The sequence below is a fragment of the Cynocephalus volans genome, chromosome 4, assembly GCF_027409185.1.
Source record: "Cynocephalus volans isolate mCynVol1 chromosome 4, mCynVol1.pri, whole genome shotgun sequence".
NCBI classification, from domain to species: Eukaryota; Metazoa; Chordata; class Mammalia; order Dermoptera; family Cynocephalidae; genus Cynocephalus; species Cynocephalus volans.
In genome coordinates this window covers 19,745,542-19,759,276 of record NC_084463.1, presented here as the reverse complement: position 1 = coordinate 19,759,276, position 13,735 = coordinate 19,745,542, and the positions used below count along the sequence as shown (strand labels likewise).

Below are 13,735 nucleotides of genomic sequence, written 5' to 3'. Positions count from 1 at the left end.
TATTTTTGAGCATTGTATGTTAATTTCATAATTTCATTCTTTAGTGCCTGTCTGCAACCTCTCTCCTTTTACAGTTGCAGATGTTTCTCATTTGGTATTGGAGAAGGGGCCTCCACCAGCTTAATAAAAGGCGTTGCCCGCGTATCAGGGGGCACTTCAGAATTTATCACAGGCAAGGACAGGATGCAGTCCAAGGTGAGGCCGTTTGTCCAGAGTGGCAATCCAGTCCAACTGTGGGACAGGTGGGGGACACTGCTGCAAGGGCAGGGGCAACAATTTGCCTCCAGGATGCATTTTTCTATATCCCCAAAGCTTTGTGCTATATACTTTGTGGGGCCACTTTTGGCCTTATGTAAAGGGAGACCCGCTAGTATCTAGAGAAATGGCATCTGGTCTTAGTAGTTGGAAGCCCAGAATGAGATGCTGAAAGAGATTGAGGCCTCTGTAGTTGAGATGGGAGACAGAGAAACTAAGAGCTTTGGCTGTCATGACTGAGATTCTAGTTCTGTGCTGCAGGACCTCTTTTGGTACTGTGTACTATCCTCCATGCAAAGGACAGAAAGAAAAGGAGAAGGAACAATTGCGATATGTCTAATAGATTGGAGGACGTGGTGAATTGATATTCTATTTGATCCGTACACACACGGAGAGACAGCTCTGGTTATATTTCTAAGGTCCTGTTTCCCAGGTGGGTCCATTTCTTCTCCAGGGGCCTCCTTCCTCAGACATTTCCGTCATTCACTTTTATGTTATAAAATCTCTGAGCTTTCGAGTCTTTGTGTATAAAGCAAGAGAAATAAAGCCCACCACCTAGTATAGTATTAAGGATTAGGCATATCATGCATTAGGTCACACAGCAGCTGATACATAATAAATATTCAGTTAATAGAGCTATCACTGTCATTATTATTTGTGCATATTTTGTTCTCTTTCCTTCATCAGGCTCTTAGATCCCTGAAGCGTTCTCTACAGCCTGTGGTAGAGGACATCTGTTTGAGCTGGGATTTGCCTCCTGGCCTATCGGCTAAAATGCTTTCCCCAGAACAGAACGCCCTCTTTAGGGGTCAGAGGTTAATCGTCTATGCCCAGTTGACTGGGATGATGCTGGTGAGCTCCGATTCTTGTTTGTTCCTCTAGTCAGAATATTCTAATAGTAGTAGTTTAGCCCTAGTAATTTCATTACAGCTGGCAGGTGAATTTAGATCCAGCAAGAGATTGCATGTGCCAGGTGGAGGCAGCCTACCCCCTTCCCCATCATTTCAGGTCTATGGCTTCCTGGGCTACCTGATTCCTAGTCAGAAATTGTGATGTGTTGGGTTGGGGAGCTGCCTTAGTTCTGACCCTTCTCTGTATGATCGCTCCTTTCCATCACTTCTACTCTTCTCTAATTTGTAGCCAGCAGAGGCAGCAGGAGAAGTAAGCCTCCAGTACACACTCCAGGGCAAGAGTTTCGAGGATAAGGTGATGTTTTCTGTAAAACCCAAGCCCGACAGCAAGTGAGAATTGACAGTTTTCCTTTGCTGTTCTCTCCCGCTCTCTCTCTCTCTCTCTCTCTTTCTCTCTCTCTCTCTCTCTCTCTCCAACCTCTATCCCTCCCTCCCTCCCTCTCTTTCCCTCTGCCATCCTCGGGGGTTGGATTTATTCTCTTAATTCTGGGTTCAACTGTTTCTGTACAATCACTTTTCCTTTCTAACCCACCCTAGTCTTACCTCTCCCCTTATCTGACTTTTTCTTCCCTTTGCTATCCCTAACTTTTAAGAGCCCTGAGTAACTGGCACATGGGTGTTTTACCCTAAGTCTTGGGAATTTTTTTTCTTTTAGCCTTACAATTCACCGCCTTGCTGCCAAGTCCTTGCTCCAGGCCAAGGACATGGGCTTCAGAGAGACGCCAGCAAGTGCTAAAAAAGAGGTGTTGAACATCAGCCTTGAGTCTGGAGTCATAAGCTCCTACACAGCTTTCATTGCCATCAACAAGGAGCTCAACATGCCAGTTCAGGGTCCCCTGGCTCGTAGGGATATTCCAAGGCCAATTCTGTTGGGAGCTCCTGCTATGATGCCAAAATACTGTGGAGGTGGTGAGTTTTATCTCATTCAAATTCATGTAGAATAAGGGGTCTTGGACATCTCAGCACATTACTGAAAGGAAAAGGTTGTGAAAGTTCTTAAGTCGCCTTGTTTTCCTTCTTCCTCCACATCTAGGATTTCTGGCTTGTGTAACAATTTTCTCTTCCCTCACACAGGAATTGGAATATATCTCATCGCAAAGAAGATTTAAAAGAGTCCAAGGGAAATAAAACCCAAGGAAGCATTAAAACATAGAAAGTGCACATAAATAATGAGTAATCAAACTGTCTAAATCCAAAACTGATTTATCTTCTTGATATGTAGATGGTTAATGATCCCCCAGATGGCTGATGAAAAATCCAGTAGTATTAAGGAATAGGTGCCAGTTCCCAGGAGCACCTCAGGAATAAACCAAACTGGCCTGATTACAGAGATTAGGGGCTTGAGGATTTGGGTCAGATGAAGAAATTCCCTGTACAGGATTCCACAGCTGGAGGAGAATGTATAATATTAGTTCTGGAGGCAGGCTGAAAGGGGAGTTCTATATCATTCATGCAACATTATTTTCTTTAAACATTTAACTATTTTAACACCAGTTATATATGTTATCATACTTATCATTAGAGAGGCAGTGGTAAAAAAAACAAAATGCAATTTATGTCCCTAAGAAACTTACAGGCTGGGGATGGGGGATGAAGCTGAAGGGGAGAGGCTCAAGCAGGTGAGCACATTCTCAAGAAGGTGTACAGAGTCCTGCAACATGGGTAGGCCCAAGGTGTGTGAGAGCAGGTATGGGAGGTGCCAAACCCAGTAGGGGTGAAGAGGAAATCCAAGAAATATTTCCCAGATAAGTGACATGTAAACTGAGACTTAAGAGTTAGATAAATTATCCTGGCAAAGGGTGGGGAACAAAAGCATTCTATGCATCCAGGATCAGCATCTGAAAAGAGTCAGATATAAATAAGGAGTGATACAAGTGATGTAGGTGTTTTACTTTGGCTGGAACATACAGGATAAAGCGGAGAATGAGGAAAGATAAAGATAGGGACACAGAGACCACATTATGGGAATGAGGAAGTCAAAGGACGTTGAGTTAGGCTGTAGGAGTGATTATCCACATGGCATTGAACTCACTCAGGATAACACAATTTCAGAAGAAGCCTCATGGGCCAGGTCTCAAATTATTAGGTGAATGATGAGGACAGACCAAGAGACTGCAGAATGGTTGTGATGATGATGATGACAGCTAACATTTGGACGGGCTTGCTACATGTACTGTGTGATTTTCTAACTACTTTTCATATGTTAAGTTAATTAAACCTCATAATAGTCCTGTAAGTTAGATACTGTTATTAACTCTATTTTTTACAGTTAACTCTTTTAAAGAGTTTGAATCACATTTTGAGGGATATTGAATGAATTACAGCAGGGATTGATGTTATTAACACTGTGTTTTACAGCTATCACTCCTATACCACCGTGAAGAGTGATTTGAGAAGAAGTAAGATTTCTAGAGAGACTAGATAGCAATCTACTGTGTTTAATCAAGAGAAAGAAAAAGGATTGAACTGAGGTGCTATAGTGAGTGTAAAAAAGGAGAGAGCCTGTACTGCAGATTATAAGAAGGTCAGTTCAGTGACTGAATGCGGACGTGGTAAATCATTAAGGACGACGCCCAGATTTCTGGTTGGGCAACCTGGTCAATGATGGTGTCATTTATTTCAATACAGGAAAAAGAACAGGAACAGGTTTGGGGGATAAAATGTTGAATTATTTTTAGGGCATTTCAAACTTGACACGCATATGGACTATCTACAGAACGATGTCCACTGGAAAGGGATATGGATGTATTTGATGCTCACAGGGATGTCAGGAATGAAAATAATACATTTGGCAACATTTAATAACTAGGTAATTACTAAAGTCATGAGAATGGATGAAATTATTCAAGGGGCAGGAGTACAGAAAGATGAAAAGGGGGTGGTGAGATTGAAACCCTGAGTAATACCCAGTATGTGAGGGATGGGAAGCAGGCAGTCCACACACAAGAATAAAAAAGAAGGAGGTTGGAGGAAAAGAAGTGAGTGCATATTCAAATCTAGAGGAAACAGATACAACAGTGAGAGCTATCAAAGCATCAGACATTGCTGAGAAGTTGAAGTAAAAACTAAAAAGATATTATTGGGTTAATATCAAAGAGGTCCATGCTGATCTTATCAGGAGCACTTTCATTGGAGTGGTCAGGAGAGAATCAGTGTTAAAGATCAATGAGAGGAGGGGATGAGGGGCAGCGTGTGCAGACACTTTTGATAAATTTTAGGCTGAAAAGGGGAGAGAACAGATGGTGATATCTATCTACAGAGGCTATTGTAGAGTTGAGGAAGTTTTTTGTGTCATGTCTCTTTAAAATTTCAGAATGGATGAGATTTGAGAAAAAGGGGCCAACGGAGAGGGTTAAAATGTTGGAAAAACAGAAGGGAGGCAGATGGGGAAGTGTGTTGGGGAAGTGGAATGGGGTGAGCTCCAGAGCTGCAGGGGAAGGGGCAGCCTCAAGAGGACCCTTGCTTTATCCGCTATTGCTGGGAAGAGGAAGAAATGTGATGGGAACAGACTTTTAGTCCACAGACCGAGAGGCAGTGTTTGGAGTTTCTGTTTATTGGTTTTCCTGTCATTTTAGTAAAATAGACAGCAAGATTAGCTAATGGGCTGAGATTGGAGGTGGTCGAATAGAAGATGTGAGGAACAGGAGAAGGTTTGGAAGAGCCACTGGGGACAACTGGAGGGTGGAATGCCCAAGGAGAGACAGAAACACTTGTCAGGGACTGTGGAGGGTTCAGTTTAGTTCAGATACGTTGACCTTTTTAGAGGCACAAACTACCAAATCGATGATGACTTATGTGATTCATTTCAGCAGTACTTATCACTGTGGGAAAAGATTGAGGGGAGGAGAGCACTGGGTTAATTTCAAGGCTGGGGTTTAGCCAGATGGGTGTGATGGAAGGAAATTAGGGACATGGAATTGAAATATTGATAAGAGGATGGTAAAGTGTTGGACCTGAGATTTAGGTTGAGTAGAGAGAAAAGTAAAGATAGAAAGAAGTCAATTTACAGGAAGAAATCAGAGGAGTCAAGATGGTCCAGATGGGGTCAAAGATCAGGTAAAATAGGAACCTCTGAGTTAGGAAGCTGGAAAGATTGGATATTGTATTTTAAATGTAGGATTTTTTCAGCATATTTTTTACAAGTGGAACAATTCTGCATTGCAAGGCCATCTGGCTTGGGAGGGAGTGGCTAAAGTAGAACGGAGTGGAAACTATTGGATTTGAGGAAGTCAAGAAGTTTTGCGTTCAGGTGTCGTATGTAGGTTCCCTACACGGATGCTGAAATCTCTCAACATGGACGCAGGCCTTGCAGTGGAGTGGAGGTGTGTGGCCTAGCTTTCAGATGGACAACAGGAAGTGACAAAGAGGTTGGGGGGTTGACGGTAGTGAGAGTGACTGGAGGGTAACCCAGTTGAAGGTGGAAGAGTGACAATCTGGAGGTGGCATTAGGGCCTGGAGAGGTGGCCAATCCCACCTCCCAAACCTGAGTACTTGTAATGTGCCTGGGTACATTGGGCAACAACCATGTGGGAGGGATAGAGGGAGAGCAGTTTAGGGGGGTAGGATAAATTAGTTTTATGTTAAGACATAATTGGAAAAAGCTGCTGTAACGAAGTCAGAGATGCAGAAATGATTGTTTAGCATGAGTCAGGGGATCGGAGGGCACAATAGAAAGTAGGAAGAGGGCTCAGAAGGTGAGGATGTGCAGGAGGTGGGCTCCCAGGGGGAGAATGACACAGTCGAGTGGTGACTAAAGCCACTATGGACAAAGGGCATGTGTCTCAGATTGCCAGAGACTTTATTATCTTGGCCTTCTGTGGAGAGCAGGAGAGTCTTCAGTCTCAGTATCTGCACTGATGTTTTTCAGCTTGCCCACGGGCCTTATCCTCCTACCACCTTCGTCCTGCACCTCAGCCCACGAGGAGCATATTGTTTTGTGCGACTATGACATCCCAGCAGAACGGTTATGATCGCTGTAGGTCGATGAATCGCAAGGGCCCGTGCAGTGCAGGTGAGCATCTTCCAGGCACTTTTCTCACCAGTGTTTGTTGTCACACATGTAGGACTAGGCATACCCCAAGCGCGTAGTCACAGACAAAGGAAGAACTGCATGCCTCTCAAGGTAACCCCCCCTGAGATGGGAAAGACACATCCTCTCACCAACAGGACTGACTTGGAAACTTACCATACAGGTGAGGTGGGCCTCAGTTCGCTTCTTTCATCTATGAGGACTGAAGAACTAACCTTCAGTGTTCTGCTACCTTGTGGCTTCCTCTACCCAGGAGGGAATCTGTTTGAAAAGTATTAGGCAGAGGGTGTTATTTTCTAGCCCAGCTTTATCAGTCTACGGTACAGAACCCTGAAACCTGCTACCCCAGAGGAGTGCAGGGTGACCCTACTTAAACCATCTCCCTTTGCCATCTCAGCTCACACAGCTGGACTGCAGCCTGGGCCCTGTCCCTGCAGAACTCTGCTGCTACCCTGTTTGGGTCCCTGTTCTACTGGTCATCCTTTCTCAAGTTAGGTTTGAAGATAGATCTTCTGGATACTGTCTGATGACTTTCTCTGTAACCCTCTTGCTACGGCATGTCTCTGAATTCAGCAGCCTCTCTCAGCTATGCTAAGGGGCCAGTAGTTCCATAATTTTCCATCCTTTCTCTTTTTTCTCCCGAAAGTCTTTGGAGAGAACCATCTTGTACAGCTGATTTCTCTCCAAAATGCAAACGGTTCCTGGGATCTGAATGCAGATCTGGCCAAGGTCTTAGGAAAAAGTTTGGAAGACATGCTGGCTGCACTCCCTGCTGAGGTGAGAATCAGAGAAAAAAAGGAGTGAAGTATGTTTTTGAAGGAGTGAGATCAGTAATGAGAATTGGGGTGGAACAAGACCCACTTGAGGAGGAGAGTATAGTGGTCATAAAGTAAATTAATTTCTAATAAATGAAGGTTGAAGGTTGTTCTGGTTATAGTAGAGTAGAAAGAACAAGAAATTAATGGGATAGCTAGTAGGTGGGGGTGGTTTAGGACTGATGAATGACAAAAAAAAAAAAAGAAAAGAAAAAATTCTTTTCTACTTTAATTATGTTCCCTGCCAGTCATCTTAGTGGGCAGCCACTCTGTGCCAGGCATTGTGCTAAGCACTTAACATTCATGATCTGATTTATTTCTTGGATCAATTAAATAAGCTAGATCCTACTCATGTCCCTGTTTATCTGAAGCTCAGAGGCTTAGAAGGTGTAACAATGTGTCTGAGTTTCCTCAGTCAGTCAGAGGCAGAGCCAGGTTCAATTCTAGGACTATGTGTCTTCAGAATTCCCAGTCATAGTTCCACTATTGCTCCTCTTCATACTAAAATAAATACTCCAGACATAAGCAAAAGTTAGTTGAAGTGAGGATAGGTAAAGTGTTAATATGAGCCACCTAGTTATTTTAAATGTGTTCATATATGCTGATGAAGATAAATTACATTCCAGAATTTCAAAGTAACTTGCCAAGTCTTCTAATATTCATTGAAAAATTGTTAAATATAAGACAGGTGCCACAGGCCTAAAGGACAAATATTATACTGAATTTTCAGAATGTGCAGGGTGATGAAATAAACTTCAGATATTCTTATTCTATACTTACACTTCAATACAGAATCCACTAGTCGCATGTAGCTGGTGATCCTTTGCAATGTGGCTAATGCAACTGAGAAACTAAATGTTTAATTGAATGGAGGTGTGCTATGGTGTGAAATGCATACTGATTTCAAATACTTAGTATACAAAAGAATGTCAAATATTTCATCAATAATTATTTTATGTTGATTATATGCAAAATAATATTTTGAATATATTGGGTTAGATAAAGTACACCAGCAAAACACAGTTGTGCCTCTTTATTTTTACTTTTTTAAATGTGGTACAAGAAAATTTAAAATCACATATGTGTCCAGCATTATATTTCTATTGGAAAATACTTTTTTAGAACTAATAATTAAAAGGATAATTTATAAGAGCTTGGGAGAGAACACAGGTCTCATGAAGGTCTAGCTTAGATTCACTGAGAACAAGACATGTCAGACTAACATTTCTTCTTTGTCATGGTAACCAGGCTAATTAATCAAGGTGATCAAGAGAACTGGTATATGTGAATTTCAGTAAGAAATTTGAATTTTTTTTAATGATGAGTACATGGACCAAGTATAAACTAGTTGAAAACCCATAACACTGAATAATGAATTGATTTCAAACTGGGAACAGATTTGTAGACCGCCAGGCTCTGAAATCTCTGGAAGACCTTATTTTCAATGAAGATTTAGATGAAGACATTGATGGTGGTTTTCCTATTTGTAGATGACAAAATTGGGAGATAAAGTTTTAGACAAGAGGATCCGGATCCCAAAAGACCTCTGAACAATGAGTTGCAATTTTTCATGAAAACAATAACAAGTCAAGTACTGTTTTTGGTTCTAAATTCCCTACTATCTAAGTAGAGAAAGAAAGCAAATGACTCAGGAGCAGGAGCACATGAAAATCAGAGGTTCTAGGTGAAAACAACAATATGAGTCAGCATATTTGAAACACAGTTAGTGGAGAGCAGCAGGATGCAATGAAAAGCTGCTGTATTCTTGGGCTGTCACCATAGAATTTCATCAATACATTTACCTCCAGATGTGATCATTTAAGAGGATGCATTTAAAAATCATTGTGGTATTTGTTTTTAGACGAGGAGAACAAGAATGGGGATTCTTACTGCTCTCACATAAGCATCCTCTTAAAAAAGAATTGAAGGGATAATAATTTCAATCTGAAACGAGACTATTCAGAGAGGGCATGATAGCTGTTTCCAAATTTTAAAGGTCATGATGTAAAAGAGGAATTTCCCTTGGTCTGCTGGCTGTGCAAACTGAAGCTGAGAGAACTCATGGGAGACCACTCTCTGCTCTGTGGCTGAGATTTGCTACTGGGTAATTAAGCAAAATAAGTAGAATCAGAATATTTGGCCTTCAGCCCTACCTCGGTCTGTTGCTAGAAGGCTAATTTTGGGCAAGTCACTTCACTTTTGCATAACTCTATTTAGTCTCTTAAAAATGTGATTATTGATATTTTTTATGACTTTTTTTGGTGAGTGTTCAGATAAAAAAAATTAAGACACTTTATTAAATATAAGGTAATTATGCATGTGTTTCTCTTACTAAAGAAGGTTAATCCTTGTCTGGGGTGTTTTAGGGGTTTCCAGCACTGTCCTGGTGGCTACATTGAATTTAAAACTTAAAACCTTTCCACCCTAATGTTCAGGGTCTGCCATTTTGACTTGCAGGTAGTAGAGGAGGTAAAGAGAGGCCATCTAATTCCATTTAGTAGCAGTTTGGGGGTTGGGGAATGAGGAGGGGGTGGTTTTTTGTCCCTTGAGGGGCTTCCTGCTGAGCTTGGAGGCTTCAGGGAAGTCTCTGTCTACCGTACAGCTTGTGGATTCCTTGGGCTGGGCCACAGTTCTAGCTGTGATCTGGCTGCACACCAATGGCAAGGACTTGAAGTGTGAGTGGGAGCTTCTGGAAAGGAAGGCTGTCGCCTGGATTCGCATCCATGCAGGTAGGAGCACAATCCTAAGACCCGTCTCCTTCCCTCTGAGGAAGCCAGCAGTCTTCCCAGGCACCGCACCTCCAGGCCTGGGGAGGGTGACCCCAAGACAGTCCCCATAGCCATCTCCCCTCACCATTCTGCTTCAGACCTTTTCTGGTCTCCCAGCTAGCTCTTTCCTTGGCAGCATGAGGGTGAAATTTTAGTTGGGGCAGGGAGGAGAGTAAAGAAGGAAAGGGACACGAAAGGGGAGTGTGAATTGTGACAAGGACATCAAGTGGCATTTGTTTTTCTATCTCAGAACTAAGCTGAGGATATGCCTGGGCTTGGATCACTTACTCCTTGGATGTATCTTATCTCACTGCTGCTGAGTGTTTCTGTGGTGAGAGGGGATTAAAGGAGAACCCAGGCAGGAAGAAGAGAATAATCAGGGGTACTGAGGAATGATAAAAACAGGACTAGGGAGGACGATCGGATCGGGAAGGTTTAGGGGCAACTGGGAGAAGAGCTGTTCCTCTCATTGCTGATCCTCAGCCCTGATTCTTGTCTCCCTCATCTCAGGCTCCACCCTGCATGCACTTGTGAAGGCTGCTAACACTTTCCTGAAGTCATCTGTGAATCCTGCTGTCTTTGCCCTCTGAGGATACCGTCCAGAAAAAGAAGTGCCTCTGCTTGCCTGCTGTCACTTCCTTCACCGACTCCTCAGCTGTGATATGTTTTTATTTTACCTCTCCTATGGGTTTCTTGCCATAAAAATAAAGGATGCCTACCCCACATTTTCTCTGTGTCAGGTTCCCTTCGTATGTGACCTTCCTTTCCCCACGTTGTCCCCTCAGGCAAGTCACAGTAGTCCCAGAACCTGTTCCCTTTCTTGGAGGAGATCAAAATATTTATATGCAGTAATATTCCTCCCAGGTTTTCCAGAGTGACAGTATGAAAAACACATGACATGAACTCCAGACTATTGGCTGCAGGATTGATGTTAGGGAATGTCTGAATTAGAAGTTCTCTGAATGATCTTTGTCTACTTACTTTTAATCTTATACACTTATCAGGACCACACTGGTAAATGTTAAAATGTTCCATTCGCGGGAGGAAAAGTTGGACAGAGGTTGAAAGCCAACATCAGGATCAATGTAACCTCAAGATCACAAAGATAGAGACGCAAGGGGTCCACTGTGAGAGCTGGCACTGTGAGGACCCTCTTGATTAGTTCTGCTTGGGCTTTGTACTACATGCCTTTCCTTCAACTGCCTGAGAGACTTGGGTTGAGTTTTACTTGTTGGAAACATGTTTCTCCTTAATCATGAATCATCTTAGTAAGAGAGCAATAATGGAATCCTTAGTCCTGGGCTGAACCCCCGAGGCTATAAGTCAGGCTCTGATCTAGGGTAATAAAGGAAGGGGGTGGGTTTAATGGCTGCTTTCCCTGAGAACTGAACCTGGATCTCTCACCCCATGAGGTAGAAAGGAGCTCCCCATGACCTCTTGTGACCCATATGTCTCACATACCCTGTCCTAGTGTAAACAAACCTATTTGATCCCCTAAAATAACTGTTGATCAATATTGAAATGACTATTTTTACACTTCATTTTATTGTATATGGTCTTCCACAGATTCATTCATTGAACCTGCACTGGTTTTTTTTATTCCTTCTTTCCTGTCCCAACTTTTCTGAATCTTCCTGTATTCAGGAAGACGCTGTTCACTCTGTCTCCTGTCCCCATATCTTCAGTTGTAGGCTGATTTCCTGTCTTACATGAGACAAATAAAGGGCACCAGTCAGAAAACTACTGTTAGAATCTGACCACACACTTACATAGTTTTGTACTGATGGGCAAACGATTGGACCCCTTGGGAGCTTTGTATCCCCATCTGTAAAACTAAGGGATTAAACTAGAACTCTGTTGCCACCTTCAGCTTAAATACTCAAGACTTCTGAGCAGAACCTTTCACTCAGGCCATGGACGGCCTAGGCCTGGGTTCCTTCTAGCTGTTGAGTGAACTGGCACCAGGAGAACTTGTGTGACTTGCATAGTGGAGTCTAATCTGCCAGGACTTCTTCTGAGTTTGTTTATGGCCGAGCGTGGCCTGTGGTACAGGGCTATGACATCACCTGGAAACTTGTTAGAAATGCAGAATTTTAGGCAATGCCGAGAACCGCTGTATTGACATCTGCATCTGGACAAAGCCTCCAGGTAATTTGTATGCATATTAAAGTTTGAGAAGAGAGGGCTTACTATTCTCATGAAATAGGCTTATTTGTAGGTCTACCATTTAAACAGGCCCTGCCTGTGTAGTATAAGAAGAGACAGTTTCCTAAGAGTCACAAAACTCGTTGAACTACCCTCTGCCCATGAAAAGGTGGTGCTTTGCATTTACGATGCAGAGCATGAACCACCACATTTAGTGGTCGCCTCCCTTTTTCTCACCATTCAGCTTCCAGACTAGGCTAGGGCTTGGGGACTTAGCACAGGGCCTTCTAAAACAAACAAACAAACAAATAGGAAATCAATCTGTCTTTTCTCTTCTTTAAAATGTAGACCCAACTATAGTTTTAAAGTAGCATGGTTTTATTTTCCTATTTGAGCTCCCACACAATGAAATGTGCCAACTGAAAATTCCTCAAATCTAAACACATGTTGTTTTTCATAATCAACAAGTAGTGTTTTGGCACATTCGTTGAAACCCCTTTCCAAGGCTAGTGCTTTGTGTTTTAGGAAAATCTAAAGAACCATCTGTGCTTTCGGAAACCAATGGTCTGGACAAGGAGCCCAGGAGAGAAGCTGTTCTCATCTCCTCTTGTTGCCCTCACCCTGCACATGCTTCCCGGCTGCTACAAACTTGGCCACAAGAAGGATGGCAGATACCATTGCCTCAAGACTCTCCTGCTTAAACTGAGCACAGGAGCTCCAGCAAAGGGTGCCCTGCTCTACATGGACCTGTTAATGACACCCATTGCCTGTCTTCTCCAACTCCAACATGGTCACACTGGGGGTCATTTAGCATCCGCCGCTCCTCTCCCAATAAAGAACACATTGCTTCTTTATAAGCAATTCATTTGCTTTCTGAAGCATCTGATTGATCAGAAGAAAACTAAGAAAAACCCCATGCAATGAACTAACTCCATGTATTCTGTTTCTCCTTTGAGTTCCACCAGTTTTTGCCTCACATATTTTAATGTTCTCCTGTTAGGAGCATACACACTTAGGATTGTATGTCTTCTTGGAGAATTGACACTTTTATTATTATATTAGTAACCCTGATGGTTTTATTTGTTCTGAAGTTGGCTTTGTCTGAAATTAATGTAGCTACTCCAGCTTTCTGCTGATTAATGTTAGCATGGTATATTTTTCTCCATCCCTTTACTTTTAACCTACCTGGGTCTTTAAAGTGGGTTTCTTGTAAACAATATGTGCTTGGCTCTTGTTTATTTTTTAACCTACTCTGACAATCTCTGTCATTTAATTCGTTATATAGGCCATATTTAAAGTACTTATTGATATAATTGGGTTAATATCTACCATGTTTGTTAACTGTTTCTATTTGTTGAATTTGCTCTTTGATTTTTTTCCCTCTTATTTTTGCCTTCTCTGGTTTAAATTAAACATTTTATGTGATTTCATTTTATCTCCATTCTTAATATATCAGTTACATTTCTTTAAAACTTTTTTTAGTTGTTGCATTAGAATTTGCAATATACATTTATAACTAATATAAGCTTCCCTTCAAATAACACTATACCACTTTACATGCAGTACAGGTACCTTATAACAAAGCATTCCTCATTTCTTCCTCCCATCCACTATGGCACTACTGTCATTCATTGCACTTATTTGTATATCATGACAATCCAAAATGTTGTTACTATTACTTTTAAAAGTTATCTTTTAGATTAATTAAGAATAAGAAATCTAAAAGTTTTGTTTTACCTTTATTTCTACTCTGACACTCTTTCTTTATGTACATCTGAGTTTCTGACCTGTGTAATTTTCCTTTTCTCTAAA

General features: G+C 41.9%; 1 protein-coding gene across 5 annotated transcripts in view; it reads left to right on the top strand.

The window, feature by feature from the left end:
• The window catches only part of VWA5A (von Willebrand factor A domain containing 5A), a 32,372-nt gene extending 21,858 nt beyond the window's left edge, over window positions 1-10,514 (top strand). For all 5 annotated transcript variants that reach the window (XM_063093437.1, XM_063093440.1, XM_063093439.1 and 2 more), the window contains exons 12-19: window positions 75-195; window positions 943-1,107; window positions 1,396-1,496; window positions 1,822-2,075; window positions 6,034-6,177; window positions 6,842-6,972; window positions 9,613-9,739; window positions 10,289-10,514. In XM_063093437.1, coding sequence (XP_062949507.1) covers window positions 75-195; window positions 943-1,107; window positions 1,396-1,496; window positions 1,822-2,075; window positions 6,034-6,177; window positions 6,842-6,972; window positions 9,613-9,739; window positions 10,289-10,368 — 1,123 coding nt within the window. In that variant the 3' untranslated portion in view covers window positions 10,369-10,514. The remainder of the gene's footprint in view (window positions 1-74; window positions 196-942; window positions 1,108-1,395; window positions 1,497-1,821; window positions 2,076-6,033; window positions 6,178-6,841; window positions 6,973-9,612; window positions 9,740-10,288) is intronic.
• The last annotated feature ends 3,221 nt before the right edge of the window (window positions 10,515-13,735 follow it).